This window comes from Macaca fascicularis, chromosome 6 (genome assembly GCF_037993035.2).
Source record: "Macaca fascicularis isolate 582-1 chromosome 6, T2T-MFA8v1.1".
Lineage (NCBI taxonomy): Eukaryota > Metazoa > Chordata > Mammalia > Primates > Cercopithecidae > Macaca > Macaca fascicularis.
The window spans coordinates 174,818,665-174,843,765 of NC_088380.1; the positions used below are offsets into that span (position 1 = coordinate 174,818,665).

The window sequence follows — 25,101 nt, forward strand, 5'->3', positions numbered from 1 at the left end:
CTTCCAACACTATGTTGAATGGGAGTTGTGAGAGAGGGCATCCCTGTCTTGTGCCAGTTTTCAAAGGGAATGCTTCCAGTGTTTGCCCATTCAGTATGATATTGGCTGTGGGTTTGTCATAAATAGCTCTTATTATTTTGAGATACGTCCCATCAATACCTAGTTCATTGAGAGTTTTTAGCATGAGGGGCTGTTGAATTTTGTTGAAGGCCTTTTCTGCATCTATTGAGATAATCATGTGGTTTCTGTCTTTGGTTTTGTTTATATGATGGATTACGTTTACTGATTTGTGTACGTTGAACTAGCCTTGCATCCCAGGGATGAAGCCAACTTGATCATGGTGGATAAGCTTTCTGATGTGCTGCTGGATTCGGTTTGCCAGTATTTTATTGAGGATTTTTGCATCAATATTCATCAGGGATACTGGTCTAAAATTCTCTTTTTTTGTTGTGTCTCTGCCAGGCTTTGGTATCAGGATGATGTTGGCCTCATAAAATGAGTTAGGGAGGATTCCCTCTTTTTCTGTTGATTGGAAGAGTTTCAGAAGGAATGGTACTAGTAACTCTTTGTACCTCTGGTAAAATTCAGCTGTGAATCCGTCTGGTCCTGCACTTTTTTTGGTTGGTAGGCTATTAATTATTGCCTCAATTTCAGAGCCTGTTATTGATCTATTCAGGGATTCAACTTCTTCCTGGTTCAGTCTTGGGAGGGTGTATGTGTCCAGGAATTTATCCATTTCTTCTAGGTTTTCTAGTTTATTTGCATAGAGGTGTTTATAGTATTCTCTGATGGTAGTTTGTATTTCTGTGGGGTCAGTGGTGATATCCCCTTTATCACTTTTTATTGCATCTATTTGATGCTTCTCTCTTTTCTTCTTTATTAGTCTTGCTAGGGGTCTACCAATTTTGTTGACCTTTTCCAAAAACCAGCTCCTGGATTCATTGATTTTTTGAAGGTTTTTTTGTGTCTCTATCTCCTTCAGTTCTGCTCTGATCTTAGTTATTTCTTGCCTTCTGCTAGCTTTTGAATGTGTTTGCTCTTGCTTCTCTAGTTCTTTTAATTGTGATGTTAGGGTGTCAATTTTAGATCTTTCCAGCTTTCTCTTGTGCGCAAGACTGAGACACTGCTTTAAATGTGTCTCAGAGATTCTGGTATGTTGTGTCTTTGTTCTCATTGGTTTCAAAGAACATCTTTATTTCTGCCTTCATTTCGTTATGTACCCAGTAGTCATTCAGGAGCAGGTTGTTCAGTTTCCATGTAGTTGAGCAGTTTTGAGAGAGTTTCTTAGTCCTGAATTCTAGTTTGATTGCACTGTGGTCTGAGAGACAGTTTGTTATAATTTCTGTTCTTTTACATTTGCTGAGGAGTGCTTTATTCCAACTATGTGGTCAATTTTGGAATAAGTGTGATGTGGTGCTGAGAAGAATGTATATTCTGTTGATGTGGGATGGAGAGTTCTGTAGATGTCTATTAGGTCTGCTTGGTGCAGAGCTGAGTTCAATTCCTGGATATCCTTGTTAACATTCTGTCTTGTTGATCTGTCTAAGGTTGACGGTGGGGTGTTAAAGTCTCCCATTATTATTGTGTAGGAGTCTAAGTCTCTTTGTAGGTCTCTAAGGACTTGCTTTATGAATCTGGGTGCTCCTGTATTGTGTGCATATATATTTAGGATAGTTAGCTCTTCTTGTTGAATTGATCCTTTACCGTTATATAATGGCCTTCTTTGTCTCTTTTGATCTTTGTTGGTTTAAAGTCTGTTTTATCAGAGACCAGGATTGCAACACCTGCTTTTTTTTGTTTTCCATTTGCTTGGTAGATCTTCCTCCATCCCTTTATATTGAGCCTATGTGTGTCTCTGCACGTGAGATGGGTCTCCTGAATACAGCACACTGATGGGTCTTGACTCTTTATCCAATTTGCCAGTCTGTGTCTTTTAATTGGAGCATTTAGCCCATTTACATTTAAGGTTAATATTGTTATGTGTGAACTTGATCCTGTCATTATGATGTTAGCTGGTTATTTTGCATATTAGTTGTTGCAGTTTCTTCCTAGCATCGATGGTGTTTATAATTTGGCATGTTTTTGCAGCGGCTGGTACCAGTTGTTTAGTGCTTCCTTCAAGAGCTCTTGTAAGGCAGGCCTGGTGGTGACAAAATCTCTCAGCATTTGCTTGTCTGTAAAGGATTTTATTTCTCCTTCACTTATGAAGCTCAGTTTGACTGTATATGAAATTCTGGGCTGAAAATTCTTTTCTTTAAGAGTGTTGAATATTGGCCCCCATTCTCTTCTGGCTTGTAGAGTTTCTGCCGAGAAATCTGCTGTTAGTCTGATGGGCTTCCCTTTGTGGGTAACCCAACCTTTCTCTCTGGCTGCCCTTAATACTTTTTCCTTCATTTCAACTTTAGTGAATCTGGCAATTTTATGTATCTTGGAGTTACTCTTCTTGAGGAGTATCTTTGTGGTGTTCTCTGTATTTCCTGAATTTGAATGTTGGCCTGCCTTGCTAGGTTGGGGAAGTTCTCCTAGATAATATCCTAAACAGTGTTTTCCAACTTGGCTCCATTCTCCCTGTCACTTTCAGGTACACCAGTCAGACATAGATTTGGTCTTTTCACATAGTCCCATATTTATTGGAGGCTTTGTTCATTTCTTTTTACTGTTTTTTCTCTAAACTTCTCTTCTCACTTCATTTCATTCATTTGATCTTCAATCACTGATACCCTTCCTTCCACTTGATTGAATCGGCTACTGAAGTTTGTGCATGTGTCATGTGGTTCTCGCCCAATGGTTTTCAGCTCCATCAAGTCATTTAAGGTCTTCTCTATGCTGTTTATTCTAGTTAGCCATTTGTCTAATCTTTTTTCAAGGTTTTTAGCTTCTTTGCGATGGGTTCGAACATCCTCCTTTAGCTCGGAGAAGTTTGTTATTACCAATCATCTGAAGCCTTCTTCTCTCAACTCATCAGAGTCATTCTCTGTCCAGCTTTGTTCCATTGCTGGCGAGGAGCTGTGTTCCTTTGGAGGAGAAGAGGCACTCTGATTTTTAGAATTTTCAGCTTTTCTGCTCTGGTTTCTCCTCATCTTTGTGGTTTTTTCTACCTTTGGTCTTTGATGATGGTGACATACAGATGGGGTTTTGGTGTGGATGTCCTTTCCGTTTGTTAGTTTTCCTTCTAACAGGCAGGACTCTCTGCTGCAGGTCTGTTGGAGTTTGCTGGAGGTCCACTCCAGACCCTGTTTGCCTGGGTATCACCAGTGGAGGCTGCAGAACAGCAAATACTGCAGAGTGGTAAATGTTGCTGCCTGATCTTTCCTCTGGAAGCTTCATCTCAGAGGGGCACCTGGCTATATGAGGTGTCAATCGGCCCCTACTGGGAGGTGTCTCCCAGTTAGGCTACTCAGGGGTCAGGGACCCACTTGAGGAGGTAGTCTGTCCGTTCTCAGATCTCAAACTCCATGCTGGGAGAACCACTACTCTCTTCAAAGCTGTCAGACAAGGATGTTTAAGTCTGCAGAAGTTTCTACTGCCTTTTGTTCAGCTATGCCCTGCCCCCAGAGGTGGAGTCTACAGAGGCAGGCAGGCTTCCTTGAGCTGCAGTGGGGTCCACACAGTTCGAGCTTCCCAGCCAATTTGTTTACCTACTCAAGCCTCAGCAATGGTGTACGCCCCTCTCCTAGCCTCGCTGCTGCCTTCCTGTTTGATCTCAGACTGCTGTGCTCGCAGTGAGCGAGGCTCTGTGGGCATGGGACCCTCTGAACCAGGCTCAGGATATAATCTCCTGGTGTGCCATTTGCTAAGACCATTGGAAAAGCACAGTATTAGGGTGGGAGTGTCCCAATTTTCCAGGTACCATCTGTCATGGCTTCCCTTGGCTAAGAAAGGGAATTCCCCGACCCCTTGAGCTTCCTAGCTGAGGCCTCACCCTACTTCGGTTCACACTCTGTGGGCTGCACCCACTATCCGACAAGCCCCAGTGAGATGAACCTGGTACCTCAGTTGGAAATGCAGAAATCATCCATCTTCCGTGATGCTCACGCTGGGAGCTGTAGACTGGAGCTGTTCCTATTTGGCTATCTTGGAACTCCAGCGACAAGTCTCCCACTCTTAAGTGTTGGAGGAAGTTCATATCCAAAAGGAGGAAGATTAATTATAAATTAGTAGCAAGGTTTTTTTTCAAAGAATCATGAGTTTTTGCTGAGGATAGAAACAAGAAGAAGTAATAGAGGTTTTTTAAAAAAATAATTTCAACTTTCTTTTTAGACTTGGAGGTACATGAGCAAGTTTATTACCTGGATATGTTGCATGATACTAAAGTTTGGGATGCAAATGGTCCCATCACTCAGGTAGTGAGCATAGCACTCAATGGTTACCCAAGAGTGAAAATCTTAATAGTTTTTCAACCCTTGCCCCCTCCCTCTCTGACCTCTCTAGTAGTCCCCAGTGTCTGTTGTTCCATCTTTATTTCCATGAGTACCCAATGCTTAGCTCCCACTGATAAGTGAGAATATGTCATGTTTGGTCTTCTGTTCCTATATTTATTTGCTTAGAATCATGGCCTCCAACTACATCCATGTTGCTGAAAAAAATATGATTTCATTATTTATGACTGCATAGTATTCCATGGTGTATATGTACCACTTTTCTTTATCCACCATTGATAGGTACCTAGGTTGATCCCATCTTTACTATTGTGATTAGTGCTGCAATGAACATATGAGTGCATGTGTCTTTTTGGTAAAACAATTTGTTTTCTTTTGGGTACCCAGTAATAGGATTACTGGGTTGAATGGTAGTTCTGTTTTAAGTTACTTGAGAAATTTCCAAACTGTTTTCCACAGTGGCTGAATTAATTCACATTCCCATCAACAGTGTGTACGTGCTTGCTTTTCTTCACAGCCATGCCAGCATGTTGTTTTTTGACTTTTTAACGATAGCCATTTTGACTTGTGCGAGATGGTATCTCATTGTGGTTTTGATTTACATTTTGATAGAGGTATTTCAGAATGGGTAGTCAGGGAAGCCCTTTCTCAAGTCATGATATTTAGGCAAAGGCAGGATTAATGAGAAGAGATCACGAGAAAGAATAGGCCAGGCAGAGGGAATGGCTGGTGCGAAGGCCCTGAGGCTGGGATGAGCTTGGCATCTTCCAGGAACAGAGAGAAGAGCAGTGTGACTGGAAAACGTACAGGTAGAATGGTGTTTAGGGAATTGGGAAGGGGCCGGCTCCCAAAGCCACTTATGGACCAAGTACAGCCAACACCCAGCAAAGCCATCCAGACCTTTCCAGGCACCCTTTTTTCTCTGCCCCAGTGGGATGTCTCCCTGTCCTCAGGCCAGCCTGCTCTGCCCAGGTCTGACCCTAGCACTGCTAAGCTCTTCCTTCCTCCTTCTTATCCGCTCAGTGGCATCGTGAGGGGACTTACAAACCAGGCCAGCCACCAGATATGCTGGCAGCTACAACTAGGTTCTTGGAAAAGATGGATCTGTCCCCCATAATTGTTAAAATTCATGCAAATCCAACTTCAAATCCTTGCTTGGCCACCAACCAAGCTCAATGGCACTGGATCCATTCGTTAACTTCTCTAGAAACCACTGTTCTCTTCCGAGATGAGACTAGGGTTTTGGGGAGGGTGGAATGCAAAAACACACATCAGCATTTGCTATTATGCCTGGCATGTAGCAAGTGCTCAGGCAAAAATAGGCTCTTATTTTTTATTATTACTTTTGTTGCTGCTGCAAGAGGACATGTAATGAAAGAATCAAGAATTCTGCCCTTGTAAGATAAATTCTCCCCAGCTGCTGACTTTAGGGAACCCTGTTTGGTTCCTCTCTAGCTTCCATCTGCTTGATTCTTGCCTGCGGAGCCTGGCGTGATGAGCTGCTACAGTCTGGAAATGCAGATGCTGTTTCCTGTCCGGAAGTTCAGGGGCTGGTTCTCACAGTGGCCCGAGCAGTGGTGCCTGCAGCTGGGCCTGTTGCATTTAGTTAAGTGACTCAGATACTGTAAGTAGGAACTGAGCAGGGAGTCCTGAAAAAGACAGGCAAGGCCACACTCAGGGAAGCCAGCCCCCACTGGAGCACGCTGTCATTCCTCCCCCTTCCCTGAGCACTCAGCCCCTTTGAAAGAGAGCAAAGAAATTGTGCTGAGCTTTAATGAGGAATCAGCCAGGCGCACTTTGCCACAGGCCTGGCTGGAGGCAGAAAGAGATGAACAGGCCCCCATGAGCGAGCGACCCACCGCAGCTAAGTCGTTCCCGCGGTCGCTGGATGAGACCAGAGACCCTGTGGTCATGTGGCTTCAAGCAGCCCTAGCTCACACATGCCGCTCCCCTGCATCCCACCAACTGCTGAGCATGCCCTGCCATCTGAGGTAGAATCAACATCAGACGTCAGGAGGCCGGTGATGCTGCCAGTGCAGAGCGAGGGGAGTGGCAGGCTTCCCCGGGAAATGTCAGCATTTATTGCTTTTCCCGTTCGCGTTGACCCTCAGCAAGAAAACGTTCCAAATAGCGATGAAGTCATCCCCCCTTTTTGGGGGGTCCTGGACCCAGTAATAACATCCTCCCGAAGGGCAATGAGTCTGTCTTTAACCTTGCCCTCTCTGGCAGGTGTGTATCAGTGTGGTTTCTAGAAGAATCTCTGGGCTGCCCGCTCCCTGCCTGTGGCCGCCTTCCCTTCTGGGAAAGTAACAGCCCCCGCTCCACGGTCCAGGCTCTGCTGCTCTCCTCCTGCTCCTCTGGAAACCCACTAAGTTATCTTAATTACCATTCCTCCTCGGTCTCTGCCAAGAAGTGGGGAGATTTATAATTGGATCAGTCAAATATTTGCTGTGGTTTATTTCTTTGCCTCTCGAGCTCTCGTAAAAGTTGCATTTTCATGCCACTTTGGGGTATGACTGATGACTCAAAGGCACAGCCGTCACATTGCATGCCAAAGTGGGTTATTTTTCAGAGGCCAGGGAAAAGGAGAGAACTGGGCGGGGAGAGGTGGTGTTTACTTTGGGTTATTGTGCTATCACCCTCTGGGTGGCTGCAAGAGACACAAGCGGCTTTGGGAGACAAACTTCCTCCCGCAGCCAGCCCGTGCACAGACACATCCTTCTATTGGGATTTGGTCATGTGCCTCCTAAACCCCTTCTAGAGTTTCTGCAGACCTAATGGGTAGGACGTGCTACAGAGTAACCTCTTTAGTCAACGAGGCACAGTTTGGTCCCCCAAGCATCCCCATGTCCCAGATTGATCACAATGAGGTCCTAGAACAGAGGAGCCAGATGTCCCCAATACTAAGCCTGAGTTATCAATTCCCAGTGTTGAGGGATGAAAAGGAAACTCTGGCCAGGGCCTGAGCTTTTGGAAAATGCCCTCCTTCTAGTGACAGTCAGTCTGCCAAGCAAGCTGGCCAGGCTGTAGCCTAGGAATCCTAGAGAGCAGAGGCTCCCCTACACCAGATGGCCTCCTTGCAAACCAGCTTCTCACTTGCTCCCAGGCTCCCTATCCTGGAAGGCAGTCTCCATGGCTGGCTCAGTTTATCCTCCCCCTGCATTTCTAGCCTCCAGCCCTTGCCCAAATTATAGCAGCAGTGAGTGATGCTGTGTGATGCTGCTTGACACATGTTAATCTATGTATAGTGACTCTATGTACACTCTACTCTAGAGCACTTTGAGATAGAAAGGAGGAACAAGAGGTATAAAGAGGGAAACTCCTGGGAAATTGTGATAAACAAACACCCTACACATAATAGAGTGGAATTTTACCAACAGAAGATGCTGCCGCCTTTTCCTGGGCGATCCTGTCCTGTTGTCCTGCAAGAAATTATCTTGACCAGGCACGGTGGTTCATGCCTGTAGTTCCAGCACTTTGGGAGGCCAAGGCAGGCAGATCACAAAGTCAGGAGTTCGAGACCAGCCTGGCCAACATAGTGAAATCCCGTCTCTACTAAAGATACAACACATTACCCGGGTGTGGTAGCAGGTGCCTGTAATCCCGGCTACTCAGGAGTCTGAGACAGGAAAATTACTTGAACCCAAGAGGTGGAGGTTGCAGTGAGCCAAGATCAAGCCATTGCATTCCAGCCTGGGCAACAGGGCGAGACTCCAAAAAAAAAAAAAAAAAGGAAGGAAGGAAGGAAGGGAGAGAGGGAGGGAGGGAGGGAGGGAGGAAGGGAGAGAGGGAGGGAGGGAGGGAGGGAGGGAGGAAGGAAGGAAGGAAGGAAGGAAGGAAGGAAGGAAGGAAAGAAAAGAAAGGAAGGAAAGGAGAAAGGAAGGAAGGAAGGAAGGAAGGAAGGAAGGAAGGAAGGAAGGAAGGAAGGAAGGAAGGAAGGAAGGAAGAAAGAAAATGATCTTGAGGATCATTTGGCCTGTCCTGGGAAGGAAGAAGGGCAGTAGTTCTGAAGTCCTCACTCCTCACCACTCTACCCTGCAGATGAAACCCCTATCTTCCTGGAGTTTATGTTCTTTTGAGTAGAAAGACAACACACATAAAAATAAATTATATCATTTTAGGGGGTAATAAGTGCTTTGAAGATAATAAAGCACAATAAAGGGCTACAGGATTGAGACACATCAAACACCATATCATATCAGAGTCAATATCTTCTCCAAGAGCCCCTGGCTAGCCAATTCTTCCTTAAATGAAAACTGCCCTCTGTGCTTCTGTGGGGGGGACTCTGAGGAGCCAGCCAAAACAGATGTCTTCTCTTTCCCCTGAAAAATGCCTCTTCTTAGAGTAATTTACTGGGCTGGACGGTGAGCACTGCCACTAGTCCTAAGCCATTTCCGTGTCCCTTGGCTGGTCAGGTGGTTCGGCAAGAGATGACTAATGCCCAAATTAGTAATGAGCAATGGCCCCACACAAGTAATCACCTTCAGCCAAACTCTTCCTCATGGGGGTGATTACTTGGACCCGAAATGAAGTAGATCCTTCTCACCTCGGCACCAAGGAAGTTACAGCCATTCCTCTGGCTGACAGCAATTTGTAGACATGGGTCTTTGCAGTTGGACATTTTCGAGGTTGCTAAGGAACAAATGCTTTGGTTAGAAAGGTCTCCAAAAGCAGCATCAGTTTGTCATATCACTTTAAGTCATTTATTTTATCCCACAAAGACAGCTGGGACCAATGGGATATGGGGTAGAGAGAAGCTAAACACACTCATATCTTGAGAAATGGAGAAAATTTCAACTTCTAAGCAGTGGCCATTGCCAGTGCCCCACGTGTGAAACTAGAACCATGCGCTGCTCGTCATGATCATTATGATTTGCAAGTAGGTGACTCATAGTCCCTAGGTACTTAATAAAATGGTTATTAACTTTCTGGCCCTGCCCTAAGCATTATCTCATGTCATCCTTATAACCTCCCTGAATGTTAGGTGTGATTAATTCCCTGGTATGAAAACCAAGAAGAAGGTAAAAGTAGATGTGCCCAACATCAAAGAATAGTAAGTGACAGAGTCAGAATTCAAACCCAGGTGTGTCTGATGGCAAAGCCTTTGTGTTTAAGATTATAGAGTCTTTTGTTTTCAGTGATCACATTTCAGGTGGAAAAACTGGCGATTCTGACGACGGGAAAGGCACATTAGGAGATTCCTGGAGTTTCATTCTATGAAGTTCGTAAAAGGGGTTATAGTTGATGTCTGTAACCCATAAAAACCTTTTTATGGAAGGGAAAGTGGAGAGATTGCTTAATCCTACAGTGGTGGTTTTCATTGGCTAAAACCTACACTTTGAATGTTCTCTGGAAGTCAGCATGCAAGTGACTTTTCTATGCAGTGATTTTGCAAGAGCTCACAAGATTAGTCCAGTTCTACTGGGGTTTTATCGATTTTCTTGTCAACAAGTAAGAAACATTGGTGTCCTCTTTGCCTTCTCCTTCATCCTCTCTGTCCAGCCCACGGTCAAGCCCTGTCACCTCTTCCTTAGAAATGTTCCTCCAAAGTTGTCCCCCTCTTCTCATTCACTGTCCTAATCAAACCCTTTTTTACCTCACCCCTGGGTTTCTGCAATCACTTCCTAATTGGTCCTCCTGCTTTCAGTTTTTCACCCTTTAGAATATCTCATATCCTTCCTACACACTAATTCTTCAAAACATCCCTTTCATCACATCAGTCACTGCTCAAGAGACTTCAATGGCTCCCACTTGCCTGCTACAGCATTTCACCTATTATTTAGAACAGGCCTCTCTTGGGTCCCATTTGACCTCCCCATCCCCTTATCATGGTAGCCTTAGTTGACCACTCTGTCTCTCATTAATCACTTCCAATTCTGAACCTGGTTTCCACTGAAGCAAAGTTAAACTTTAATTGCTGGTTTATCCAAGGCCAGGCACTATAAGGGCATAAACATAAACACCAAGCCAATCTATGTCTAAATTCTTGCTTGGCCACTTAGGAGCTGCGTGACTTTGGAAAAGTTGCTTGACTTCTCTGAGCCTCAGCTTTCTTATCTGTAAAATATGGATGTAAATTATACCAAGATAGGTACCAAATCAGGGTTTCTTCAAGAACTGAATAAAATGATGACAATGATCATGATGGCTAACACGTATTTTGTGTTTGCTGGGTGCCAGGCACTGTTCTAAATATTATCTGAATCCTCACAACAACCCCGTAACACAGATACTCTTATTTTCAGTTTTGCCAATGGGGAAACTGAGGCACAGACAGGCGAAGCTAGTAAGCACCTCATTCAGGATTCTCTCAGGCTCCATAGCCCTCATCATGGCCATTCTGCTGTGCCATTTCTCCTAGTAAATAATCAATAAAATGGTAGCTGGTAACATGGGTTCATAATTCTTTATCTGAAACGCTCAGGCAACCGATTACATTTTGGAATTCATAATTTGGAGGATTACGGAAAAGTTATACTTTGCATATCCTCTGTATTATATAATACAGAGGGGGACTGGAGCAACAGCATGTACCACTCCCTCCACCACACACACACGCGCACACACACACACACACACAACACACACATACAAACAAACAAAAGAAAAACTTTGGGTTAAAGCTCTTTGGATTTCAGGACAGCAGATAAGAGATTGTGACCCAGAGTAATAAAAGTATTAATAGTAGCAATCATTATGAAGCATAATAAATAATGACTGTTACTGTTACACATTTTGCGGCTCTTGTTTTCCTGAATAAGTTCATAGCAAAATGTGCTACAAAAAAGGTCTTTCTCCATTAACAAATGGATAGGAGGGGAAGGTACCACGTATGGGACCACATCTGCACCTTGTCTCATACATGGTACTCTCTCTTCTTTTCCCAGTATGACTTCATGGAACGTCTGGACGGGAAGGAGAAGTGGAGTGTGGTTGAATCTCCCAGGGAACGCCGGAGCATACAGACCTTGGTTCAGAACGAAGCCGTGTTTGTGCAGTACCTGGATGTGGGCCTGTGGCATCTGGCCTTCTACAATGATGGAAAAGACAAAGAGATGGTTTCCTTCAACACCGTTGTCCTAGGTAGGTGTGGGATCTCTGAGATGGTACACCATGAAGGGAAGATGGAAATGTTCTGGGCTTCTCTGCAGAAAACACATCTTCTAAGGTAGTTTCTAGTACAGATGACAACCAACAAGGATCCTTTGTTTAGACCTTATAGTGTCACACACCTGAAACTAGCTCTGATTAAATGGAAATGCTGCTTAAACCATGAAAGAGCCACCAAGGATGAAATTGAGGTTAAGAGTTTAGGTCAGACTGCCTGGGTTGAGTCCTGACCACACAACCTAAGCAAATCACTTGACTTTGATAAGCCTCAGTTTCCTCATAGTAAAATAGAACTAACATGAATGCCCACCTCATAGGGCCATTGTGGGGATTAACTAGAATAAATATATAAATCTCTAAGCATATAGTAGAGAAACTACTGGCAATTCACACTAGCTCAGAATTTTTCTTAAAAATTAAGGGAACCTCAAAATATTAATAAAAAGTGATTTTTTAAAAACTTTAAATCAGATAAATTATATAGACATTTAAAAATCATGTTTTCATTCTTAAGTAGGTAAATCTCAAAGTGTTTTAGTTAAGTACTTATCATTTTGGCATAGGGTAGCCCTGCCTTCTATTAGCTGCCAAGGGAAAAGCGAAGTTTCAACCAAAATGTCCTTATACATGCAATACAAAGCTCTAAAACGGTCATTCGCTTGAGGAAGGTTTCATAAAGTTTTTCTACAACAAACCCTAAGTATGTTAACAAGCAAAGAAGCTGCAGATATTTTCATTAAAGTTACGTTACTGGGATTTTTAATCTTCCTCCTGACAATAATAATTGATCCTGGGTAGAACCTCTGTGAATCAGGGGAGATTAATAGACCCATTTCACAGAAGAATAAATTGAGATTCAGAAAGCTGAACCTCTCAAAGACCCAGGCTGTGGAAACAGTGGAAATGGCATGGGCTTCTAGGTCTTGTCCACCACCTTTGTACAACACCATGTGTCCCAACAACTTTTAGCTGTAGATCTCAAGATTCACGGGGGAAGCGCACACAAGGTGGCTTCTTGAAGAAAGACTTGGTAGCTCCAGCATTAAATCCAAGATTTGCTTCCCCACATGTTAACTGGGCAATTCACTTATCTCTCTGAGCCTCAGTTTCATCATCTGTGAAAAGGTAATGACCACATCCAGAAGTAGAGGGTGATGTGAGTATCATGACAAATAAAACGTGTGTGGCATGAGTTGGTGGTCACTAAATGACATCCGATTTTTTTTTCTTTAGGAATACATCTAGTATCGCTGTTTTTCTGTTGATTACATTTTAAGAACTTTTCTATTGGCCCCATGGATTTTTCTGAGGGGCTCCATGATTCTTCAAAGAGCTATGTAATCCATCCTGAAATTCAGGTGGCAATTCTTCATCAGTGGCCACACTTCAGAATGGTGTGAAATCACATCGAGTTTTGGTACTGACCATGGGATTCACATCAATCCTTATTCCCTCTGCTAAGCAAAGACTGACCCTGTCAAGACTGGCCAAATGCTCCAAAGCAGGAGTTGGCTCCACTGTAGCCCATGGGCTGAATCTGGCCCACTGCCTGTTTTTTTGAATAAAGTTTTATTGGAGCACAGCCCCATACATCTGTTTACATATTGTCTATGGCAGCTTTCCCACTGTCACGGCAGAGTTGAGTCATTGCAGCAGAGACCATATGGCCCACAAAGCCTAAATCGTTACTCTCTGTCCCTTTACAGACAAAGTTTGCCAACCCCTACTCTAAAGTCATGTCCTAAACTTTGTATAATGAAAGTCAGTGGAGAAGCGTTCCACAAAGGGAAAATACCCAGAATTAGGTTAGGTACCAATGGGGAAGAAAAGTAATAGGGTAGAGACTAGCTCACAAAAGGAAAAAACTAGAAACAAATTTGGAACCAGCTTGAGATGTTGAGATTTTTTTAAATCTTTAGTTTAAGAACATGATGAGAAATTACTTCCTTTGTGTCGCTTTGTGTTTAAACTCAAGAGGCTTGACACATACGTGACAGCACACACCCTGCACAGCAGCTGGCTCAGCTGGGGTCTACAAGAATTCAGAGAAGTGGTTCATAACAACAAGAACAGCTATGCATTTATAGAGCGTCAACAGTGTGCTAGCCCCGGTATTATGCCTTCGTGTCTCTTGCTTCCTCAACCCATGGAGTGGCCACATGAGGTAGCACTATCACAATTCTCTGCATTTTCCAACTGAGGAATCCAAGGCTGAACGCAGTTAGAAAACTTGCCCAAGGTCACACACAGCCAGGAAAAGGTGAAATCAGGATTCATACTTTCCAGAGCCTGTGCTCTTAACCACTGGATTTCTTTGGATTCTAGCCAACTAAATCCTTTTCCCTCTAAACTTAGCACATTTTCTGGGTTTCAGATTATTTCCCAACAGCTTCTGTCCTCCTTCTCCTTTATTCACATGGACACAGGCGTTGTGGTAGTGAAATTCCCTTCCCACGGGCCATCATCCACCCTGGCCTGTTGGAGCTGGGAATAGCAATTCTCCCAAGAGGATTGCTCTTGTCTGGACTGTATCTCAAAGAGAAAGTCAAAGGTAATCGGCCTAATAGTTGGGCAGACATCTTGATGGAGCAATGATAGTAATTGGCCTGAAGTGCAGGGAAAAGAACAGTGTTTTATTTGATTCGAGGTTCTCCCACACATAACTATCATCAGAACGTTCTCCATCAAGAGCAGCCAGGAGTGCTGTAAACCCCCGTGATGTGAAACAGAAGGAAAATGTTAGACAGGTGTCAACCAGCGATCACACTAAATATACCTTCGACTTGGGGAAGTCTTTTGATGTGTTTTGGAGAGAAGCAGCCTGCTTTCAGAAATTAGTTTCTTCTCGAGACAACAGAACGGCTTTCTGGAAGCACGATGCTAGCCTCCACTTGGGTAAAATCCCATTCCCTGGGCTTGATCTCACTTCCGGAGGCCACTTCTTCCTCAAGAAAATGTAAACAAAAAGGAAAACTGATAATATCTTAAAAATATTTAACTGAGTGTTGGAGAAAGGGGATTGTGAGTTCCTTTTTATTTGAGCTTTGCCACATCATTGTTTCTCCCTCAGAAACTATCAAAATACTTTCAATATGAGTTGTTGGGAAAGTTAAATGAAAAATACTGTTTATGACAATTACTGTTTATTTAGAATTCTCCTCCCCCACATGCAGACACACAGACACACACACAGACACACAGACACACACACGCAGAGACACACACACACATAGACATACACAGGCACACACACAGACACACAGACACACACACATAGTCACAGACACCCAGACACACATACACACACACACAGACATACACAGACACACACACAGACACACATACACACACACAGACACACACACACATAGTCATACACAGACACACATATACACACATACACACAGACACACACACAGACACACATAGACACACACACACAGACACACACACACAGACACACAGATACACACACACAGACATACACAGACACACATAGACATACACTTACACACAGACACACACATAGACACACAGACACACATACACACAGAGACACACATAGACACAACACATAGACACACACACACATAGACACACACACATAGACACACACAGACACACACACACATAGACATACACAGACACACAGAAACACACACACAGACATACACAGACACACAGAAACACACACACAGACATACACAGACACACAGAAACACACACACACATAGAAATACACAGACACACACATAGATATACACAGACACACATGCAGACATACACAGACACACATAGACATACACAGATACACACACACATAGACATACACACACACACATACACACAGACACACACACACAGACATACAGAGATACACAGACACACACACACATAGACATACACAGATACACAGACACACACACATAGACATACACACACAGACACACACACATAGACATATACATACACAGACATAGACATAGACACACACAGACAAACACACATATCGACATAGACACACAGAGACACACACACATAGACTTAGGCACACACACAGACACACACACAGACACACACATATGCATAGACACACACACATAGACATACACAGATACACACATGCACATAGACATACACATACACACAGACACACACACACACAGACACACAGACATACACATACACACAGACACACACATACACAGACACACAGACATACACATACACACAGACACACACACACATAGACATGCACAGACACACATATACATAGTCATACACAGACACACACACACATAGACATACACACACACACATAGACATACACACACACACATAGACACACATACACAGTCATACACAGACACACACACACATAGACATACACACACACACATAGACATACACACACACACATAGACACACATACACAGTCATACACAGACACACACACACATAGACATACACACACACACATAGACATACACACACACACATAGACACACATACACAGTCATACACAGACACACACACACATAGACATACACACACAGACGCACACACATAGACATACACAGACACACACACACATAGACATACACACACACAGACATAGACATAGACATACACACAGACAAACACACATATCGACATAGACACACAGAGACACACACACATAGACTTAGGCACACACACAGACACACAGACACACACATATGCATAGACACACACACATAGACATACACAGACACACACACACATAGACATAGACATACACACACACAGACATACACAGACACACACATAGACATAGACATACACTTACACACAGACACACACACAGACACACAAACACACATAGACATAGACACACACACAGACACACATACACATAGACATACACAGACACACAGACACACACACACATAGACATACACAGACGCACACACACAGACATACACAGACACACACACATATACACATAGACACACAGACATAGACATAGACACACACACAGACACACACACACATAGGCATAGACACCCAGACACACACATAGACACACATACACACAGACATACACATACACACACACATAGACATACACAGACACACAGACACACACAGACATACACAGACACACAGACACGCACAAACATACACAGACACACAGACACACACATAGACATAGACACACAGACACACACACACATAATCACACTTGGACAACTTTTTACCAAGGACCTCTTGTATACCAAGCATTGAAAATACCTTGATGAACAGTTCAAATCGAGGGCTTGGTGAGAGAAGATAGATATATATAAGAATTACAAGAGCAAAGAGGAAGTGATACAAAGTCCAGATCGAGGAAAGTGAGGAAGACATCCAGGAGCTGAGACACAATGATAAATACCTCAAGTGAAGCCCTCCAGCCAAGCAAAGAAACTGTGCAAAGATCTCGGGCCTTTTCCATGGGATTGTGGTGGCAAAGAGCTCCCTGGACCTTTGCTGCTTGAGTGCCAAAGACGTAAGTTTTGAGAACAGGGAGCCTTGACCTCAGGAATGTCAATTTCCACCAAACCATCCCCAGACCCAGATGCTCAGTGAGAAACAATCTCTACTTCACCGTAGGAAGGACTTCAAAAAATGCAAGCTGAAGAATGATGTTCCTCTGTTTAAATGTTTCATTTATACCCAGAAGTTCCAGAATAGAACCCAAGTCATCCACATGGCCTATAGCAGGGGTCCTCAACCCTAGGGCCACAGATCAGTATTCACCATAATGTCGAATCAGTGGAAGCCCTGAGCTTGTTTTCCTGCAACTAGATGATCCCATCTGGGGGTCATGGGAGACAGTGATAAATCATCAGGCATTAGATTCTCATAAGGAGCATGCAACCCAGATCCCTCGCATGCACAGATCACAATGAGGTCTGTGGCCAATTAGGAACTGGGCCACAGAGCAAGAGGGGAGCAGTGGGTGAGCAAGTGAAGCTTTATCTTTATTGCTTGCATTAGCGCCTGAGCTCCACCCCCTATCAGATCAGCAGCGGCATTAGATTATCATATGAGGGCAAACCCTATTGTGAACTGTGCATGCAAGGGATCTAGGTTGTGTGCTCCTTATGAGAATCTAAAGCCTGATGATATGTCACTGTCTCCCATCACCCCTAGATGGGACCATGTAGTTGCAGAAAATCAAGCTCAGGGCTCCCATTGATTCGACATTATCGTGAGTTGTATAGTTATTTCATTATATATTACAATGTAATAATAATAGAAATAAAATACACAATAAATGTATGTGCTTGAATCATGCTGAAACCATCCCCAAGCCCCAGTCTGTAGAAGAATTGTCTTCCATGTAACCAGTCCCTGGTGGCAAAAAGGTTGGAGACTGCTGGCCTACATGTCCCTGGATGATCCGTCTCCCTGTCTGGATCTCTCCAAACTCAACTAATGTCACACTCTCCCTTGTTTGCTACCCTGCATCCATATTGGATTCAGTTCCTCTCTTTCCCACCCCAGAGCCTTTGCATAAGCTGTTCCTCTGACCTGGAACACCCTTCCCTCAGCTCTTTGCTTGCTGGTTTCAGCTCATCCTTCAGAGTCACTTGCATAGAGTAGAGAGGCCCTCCCTGAACACTCTCTTTAGGTAGCTTCCTCCTGTTACTCCATCTCAGTATCCTATTCTCTTCAAAGCACTTATTGTAATTTTTACTTATTCAATTTGCTTGATTTTTTTTTTGCTTGTATTCTCTATTATTGTGCAAAGTTTTATGAGGGCTTTGCATATGAGGAGACTATGTCTGTCATTTTCACTGTGGTATCTCCAATGCCTTTTTATATAGTGCCTTGCATAATATAAGTGCTCAGTTAGTAGACTGAATCATATGTAAGAATGTGACAGATCTGAGACCTTACCCTAGTTGCAAGCTAACATGTTAGCCTGACACAGTTTCATGGATGCCATCAGAAGACATGAGACTCATGGGTCAGAGATAAGGGACTTTATTACTCAGAGCAATGCAATATCCAGAGTGTCAGTATGTGTTCTGGTTCCCCAAGCCCCAGTTCCCTCAGAGTAACTCCTCAGGGCTTCCCTCAGGTCGGGTTATGCCAGTACATATCGTGGGTTGCATTGCAGAAGAAAAACCCTGAGCTTACTGAACCCGAGTCTCTTAGAATAGGCAGTAAGCATGCTTATTCTTTGTTCCAGAGGGAGACATTGTCTTTACTATACTGGGTAATAAGTAAACCTGCCCTTTACTCAGAAGAGAGACACTACTGCTGTCTCCCAAGGCTGTTCCCAATACAGACAGCCTTGAAAAGATAGTTCAGAACTAAGGCAGTCAATGCCTGTGCTCTCAAGACATTCAGAAACATGAGAGACCCAGGGAGAATGGTCTCCCAGCACCCTGTGAAATTACTGATTTGCTGATCCACAAAAGCACCTAACGCTTTTTGAATGAGGGATGAATAAATGAAACAAATAAGTAGCCACCTGGATGCTTCTCAGCCGACATTTACACAGCCAACCTCAAGGAGTTTCAGTCTGAAATGTTAATTATTGTTATACATTAAGGAAACTGGCTTGATGGGGTCTATAGTCTTTTGTCTGATTTTGAAAAAGCAAATATACTCATTGAGTTTTCCTCAGACTGCCAGAAACCAACTACAGTGTAGTTCTGGAAGATGAGGGCTGAGAAAGGAAACACTGTAGGAAGAAAACAGAATGGTATGATTCGGAGTTTCAATCCAGAGTAGGAGTAAATGGGAAATCAGGTTTAAAGGAAACACTGTAGGAAGAAAACAGAATGGTATGATTCGGAGTTTCAATCCAGAGTAGGAGTAAATGGGAAATCAGGTTTAAAGGAAACACATCCTTTATCACTCTCAGGTAACTCCATTAGGAACAATTAGACTTCACAGCCTTTCATACTATGTCACCAGGTCAAAGTCCCCAACTCTCCAAGGGTGATATAACATCACATTTTGGGAATAGTGGCTTATACTTTCCTTTTCATCATCTTAGTAATTTGGAACCTGAAAGTCTAAAGGTATTTTGTTTTAGGACAAAAATTAGGATGATGGGGTAATAATTTTTAAAGAATATGACTATTGAATGACCCTGTCTGACAGCTTTGAAGAGAGCAATGGATCTCCCAGCACGGAGGTTGAGATCTGAGAATGGACAGACTGCCTGCTCAAGTGGGTCCCTGACCCCTGAGTAGCCTAACTGGGATACATCCCCCACTAGGTGCAGACTGACACCTCACACCACACATGGCAGGGTACACCCCTGAGACGAAGCTTCCAGAGCAAGAATCAGACAGCAGAACTCGCTCTTCAGCGATATTCTATCTTCTGCAGCCTCTGCTGCTGATACCCAGGAAAACAGCGTCTGGAGTGGTCCTCAAGCAAACTCCAACAGACCTACAACTGAGGGTCCTGATTGTTAGAAGGAAAACTAACAAACAGAAAGGACACCCACACCAAAACCCCATCAGTACGTCACCATAATCAAAGACCAGAGGCAGATAAAACCACAAAAATGGGGAAAAAGCAGGGCAGAAAAGCTGGAAATTCAAAAAATCAGAGCACATCTCCCCCTCCAAAGGAACACAGCTCATCGCCAGCAACGGATCAAAGCTGAATGGAGAATGACTTTGACGAGTTGAGAGAAGAAGGCTTCAGTCGATCAAACTTCTCAGAGCTAAAGGAGGAACTATGTACCCAGTGCAAAGAAACTAAAAATCTTGAAAAAAGAATGGAAGAATGGATAACTAGAATAATCAATACAGAGAAGGCCATAAATGAACTGACAGAGATAAAAACCATGACATGAGAAATATGTGACAAATGCACAAGCTTCAGTAACTGACTTGATCAACTGGAAAAAAGAGTATCAATGATTGAAGATCAAATGAATGAAATGAAGTGAGAAGAGAAGTCTAGAGAAAAAAGAGGAAAAAGAAATGAACGAAGCCTTCAAGAAATATGGGATTATGTGAAAAGACCAAATCTACGTCTGATTGGTGTGCCTGAAAGTGAGGAGGAAAATGGAACCAAGTTGGAAAACACTCTTCAGGATATCATCTAGGAGAACTTCCCCAACGTAGTAAGGCAGGCCAACATTCGAATTCAGGAAATACAAAGAACGGCCACAAAGATACTCCTCGAAAAGAGCAACTCCAAGACACGTAATTGTCAGATTCACCAAAGTTGAAATGAAGGAAACAATGTTAAGGGCAGCCAGAGAGGAAGGTCGCGTTACCCACAAAGGGAAGCCCATCAGACTAACAGCAGATATCTCGGCAGAAACTCTCCAAGCCAAAAGAGAGTGGGGGCCAATATTCAACATTCTTAAAGAAAAGAATTTTCAACCCAGAATTTCATACCCAGCCAAATTAAGTTTCATAAGTGAAGGAGAAATAAAATCCTTTACAGACAAGCAAATGCTTAGAGATTTTGTCACCACCAGGTCTGCCCTACAAGAGACCCTGAAGGAAGCACTAAACATGAAAAGAAACAACCGGTACCAGCCATTGCAAAAACATGCCAAAATGTAAAGACCATCAATGCTAGGAAGAAACTGCATCAACCAACGAGCAAAATAACCAGCTAACATCACAGTGATAGGATCAAGTTCACACATAACAATATTAACCTTAAAGATAAATGGACTAAATGGTCCAATTAAAAGACACAGACTGGCAAATTGGATAAAGAGTCAAGACCCATCAGTTTGCTGTATTCAGGAGACCCATCTCACATGCAGAGACACATATAGGCTCAAAATATAGGGATGGAGGAAGATCTACCAAGCAAATGGAGAACAAAAAAAAGCAGGGGTTGCAATCCTAGTCTCTGATAAAACAGACTTTAAACCATCAAAGATCAAAGGAGACAAAGAAGGCCATTACATAATGGTAAAGGGATCAATTCAACAGGAAGAGCTAACTATCCTAAATATATATGAACCCAATACAGGAGCACCCAGATTCATAAAGCAAGTCCTTAGAGAATTACAAAGAGACTTAGACTCCCATACAATAATAATGGGAGACTTTAACACCCCACTGTCAACATTAGACAGATCAACGAGACAGAAAGTTAACAAGGATATATCCAAGAATTGAACTCAACTCTGCACCAAGCAGACCTAATAGATATCTACAGAACTCTCCACCTCAAATCAACAGAATATACATTCTTCTCAGCACCACATCGCACTTATTCCAAAATTGACCACAAAGTTGGAATAAAGCACTCCTCAGCAAATGTAAAAGAACAGAAATTATAACAAACTGTCTCTCAGACCACAGTGCAATCAAACTAGAATTCAGGACTAAGAAACTCAATCAAAACCGCTCAACTACATGGAAACTGAACAACCTGCTCCTGAATGACTACTGGGTACATAACGAAATGAAGGCAGAAATAAAGATGTTCTTTGAAACCAATGAGAAAAAAGATACAACATACCAGAATCTCTGGGACACATTTAAAGCAGTGTGTAGAGGGAAATTTATAGCACTAAATGCCCACAAGAGAAAGCTGGAAAGATCTAAAATTGACACCCTAACATCACAATTAAAAGAACTAGAGAAGCAAGAGCAAACACATTCAAAAGCTAGCAGAAGGCAAGAAATAACTAAGATCAGAGCAGAACTGAAGGAGATAGAGACACAAAAAAGCCTCCAAAAAATCAATGAATCCAGGAACTGGTTTTTTGAAAAGATCAACAAAATTGGTAGACCCCTAGCCAGACTAATAAAGAAGAAAAGAGAGAAGAATCAAATAGACGCAATAAAAAATGATAAAGGGGATATCACCACCAACCCCACAGAAATACAAACTACCATCAGAGAATACTATAAACACCTCTACACAAATAAACTAGAAAACCTAGAAGAAATGGATAATTTCCTGGACACTTACACTCTCCCAAGACTAAACCAGGAAGAAGTTGAATCCCTAAATAGACCAATAGCAGGCTCTGAAATTGAGGCAATAATTAATAGCCTACCCACAAAAAAAGTCCAGGACCAGACGGATTCACAGCCGAATTCTACTGGAGGTACAAGGAGGAGCTGGTACCATTCCTTCTGAAACTATTCCAATCAATAGAAAAAGAGGGAATCCTCCCTAACTCATTTTGAGGCCAACATCATCCTGATACCAAAGCCTGGCAGAGACACAACAAAAAAAGAGAATTTTAGACCAATATCCCCGATGAATATTGATGCAAAAATCCTCAATAAAATACTGGCAAACCGAATCCAGCAGCACATCAAAAAGCTTATCCACCATGATCAAAAAGGTTTCATCCCTGGGATGCAAGGCTTGTTCAACATATGCAAATCAATAAACGTAATCCAGCATATAAACAGAACCAAAGACAAAACCACATGATTATCTCAATAGATGCAGAAAAGGCCTTTGACAAAATTCAACAGCCCTTCATGCTAAAAACTCTCAATAAATTCAGTATTGATGGAACGTATCTCAAAATATTAAGAGCTATTTATAACAAACCCACAGCCAATATCATACTGAATGGGCAAAAACTGGGAGCATTCCCTTTGAAAACTGGCACAAGACAGGGATGCCCTCTCTCACCACTCCTATTCAACATAGTGTTGAAAGCTCTGGCTAGGGCAATCAGGCAAGAAAAAAAATAAAGAGTATTCAGTTAGGAAAAGAAGAAGTCAAATTGTCCCTGTTTGCAGACAACATGATTGTATATTTAGAAAACCCTATCATCTCAGCCCAAAATCTCCTTAGGCTGATAAGCAACTTCAGCAAAGTCTCAGGATACAAAATCAATGTGCAAAAATCACAAGCATTCTTATACACCAGTAACAGACAAACAGAGAGCCAAATCATGAATAAAATTCCATTCACAATTGCTTCAAAGAGAATAAAATACCTAGGAATCCAACTTACAAGGGATGTAAAGGACCTCTTCAAGGAGAACTACAAACCACTGCTCAGTGAAATAAAAGAGGACACAAACAAATGGAAGAACATACCATGCTCATGGATAGGAAGAATCAACATCGTGAAAATGGCCATACTGCCCAAGGTAATTTATAGATTCAATGCCATCCCCATCAAGCTACCAATGACTTTCCTCATAGAATTGGAAAAAACTGCTTTAAAGTTCATACGGAACCAAAAAAGAGCCCGCATTGCCAAGACAATCCTAAGTCAAAAGAACAAAGCTGGAGGCATCACGCTACCTGACTTCAAACTATACTACAAGACTACAGTAACCAAAACAGCATGGTACTGGTACCAAAACAGAGATATAGACCAATGGAACAGAACAGAGCCCTCAGAAATAATACCACACATCTACAGCCATCTGATCTTTGACAAACCTGAGAAAAGCAAGAAATGGGGAAAGAATTCCCCATTTAATAAATGGTGCTGGGAGAATTGGCTAGCCATAAGTAGAAAGCTGAAACTGGATCCTTTCCTTACTCTTTATATGAAAATTAATTCAAGATGGATTAGAGACTTAAATGTTAGACCTAAAACCATAAAAACCCTAGAGGAAAACCTAGGTAATACCATTCAGGACATAGGCGTGGGCAAGGACTTCATGTCTAAAATACCAAAAGCAACAGCAACAAAAGCCAAAATTGACAAATGGGATCTAATTAAACTAAAAAGCTTCTGCACAGCAAAAGAAACTACCATCAGAGTAAACAGGCAACCTACAGAATGGGAGAAAAATTTTGCAATCTGCTCATCTGACAAAGGGCTAATATCCAGAACCTACAAAGAACTCAAACAAATTTATGAGAAAAAAACAAACAACCCCATCAAAAAGTGGGCAAAAGATATGAACAGACATTTCTCAAAAGAAGACATGCATACAGCCAACAGGCACATGAAAAAATGCTCATCATCACTGGCCATCAGAGAAATGCAAATCAAAACCACAACGAGATACCATCTCACACCAGTTAGAATGGCAATCATTAAAAAGTCAGAAAACAACAGGTGCTGGAGAGGATATGGAGAACTAGGAACACTTTTACACTGTTGGTGGGATTGCAAACTGGTTCAACCATTGTGGAAAACAGTATGGCGATTCCTCAAGGATCTAGAACTAGAAATACCATATGACCCAGCCATCCGATTACTGGGTATATACCCAAAGGATTATAAATCATGCTGCTATAAAGACACATGCACACGTATGTTTATTGCGGCACTATTCACAATAGCAAAGACTTGGAATCAACCCAAATGTCCATCAGTGACAGACTGGATTAAGAAAATGTGGCACATATACACCATGGAATACTATGTAGCCATAAAAAAGGATGAGTTCGTGTCCTTTGTAAGGACATGGATGCAGCTGGAAACCATCATTCTCAGCAAACTATTGCAAGAACAGAAAACCAAACACCGCATGTTCTCACTCATAGGTGAGAATTGAACACTGAGATCACTTGGACTCTGGAAGGGGAACATCATACACTGGGGCCTATTATGGGGAGGGGGAGGGGGAGGGTTGGCATTGGAAGTTATACCTGATGTAAATGACGAGTTGATAAGGTCAATTATTTATCTCCTTAGAGTTTAGAAT

General features: G+C 42.6%; 1 protein-coding gene across 15 annotated transcripts in view; it reads left to right on the forward strand.

Moving 5' to 3' along the window:
• TENM2 (teneurin transmembrane protein 2) overlaps nucleotides 1-25,101 on the forward strand; it is a 1,286,794-nt gene that overhangs the window by 1,099,862 nt on the left and 161,831 nt on the right. For all 15 annotated transcript variants that reach the window (XM_045395034.3, XM_045395036.3, XM_005558468.5 and 12 more), the window contains one exon: nucleotides 11,267-11,462. In XM_045395034.3, coding sequence (XP_045250969.1) covers nucleotides 11,267-11,462 — 196 coding nt within the window. The remainder of the gene's footprint in view (nucleotides 1-11,266; nucleotides 11,463-25,101) is intronic.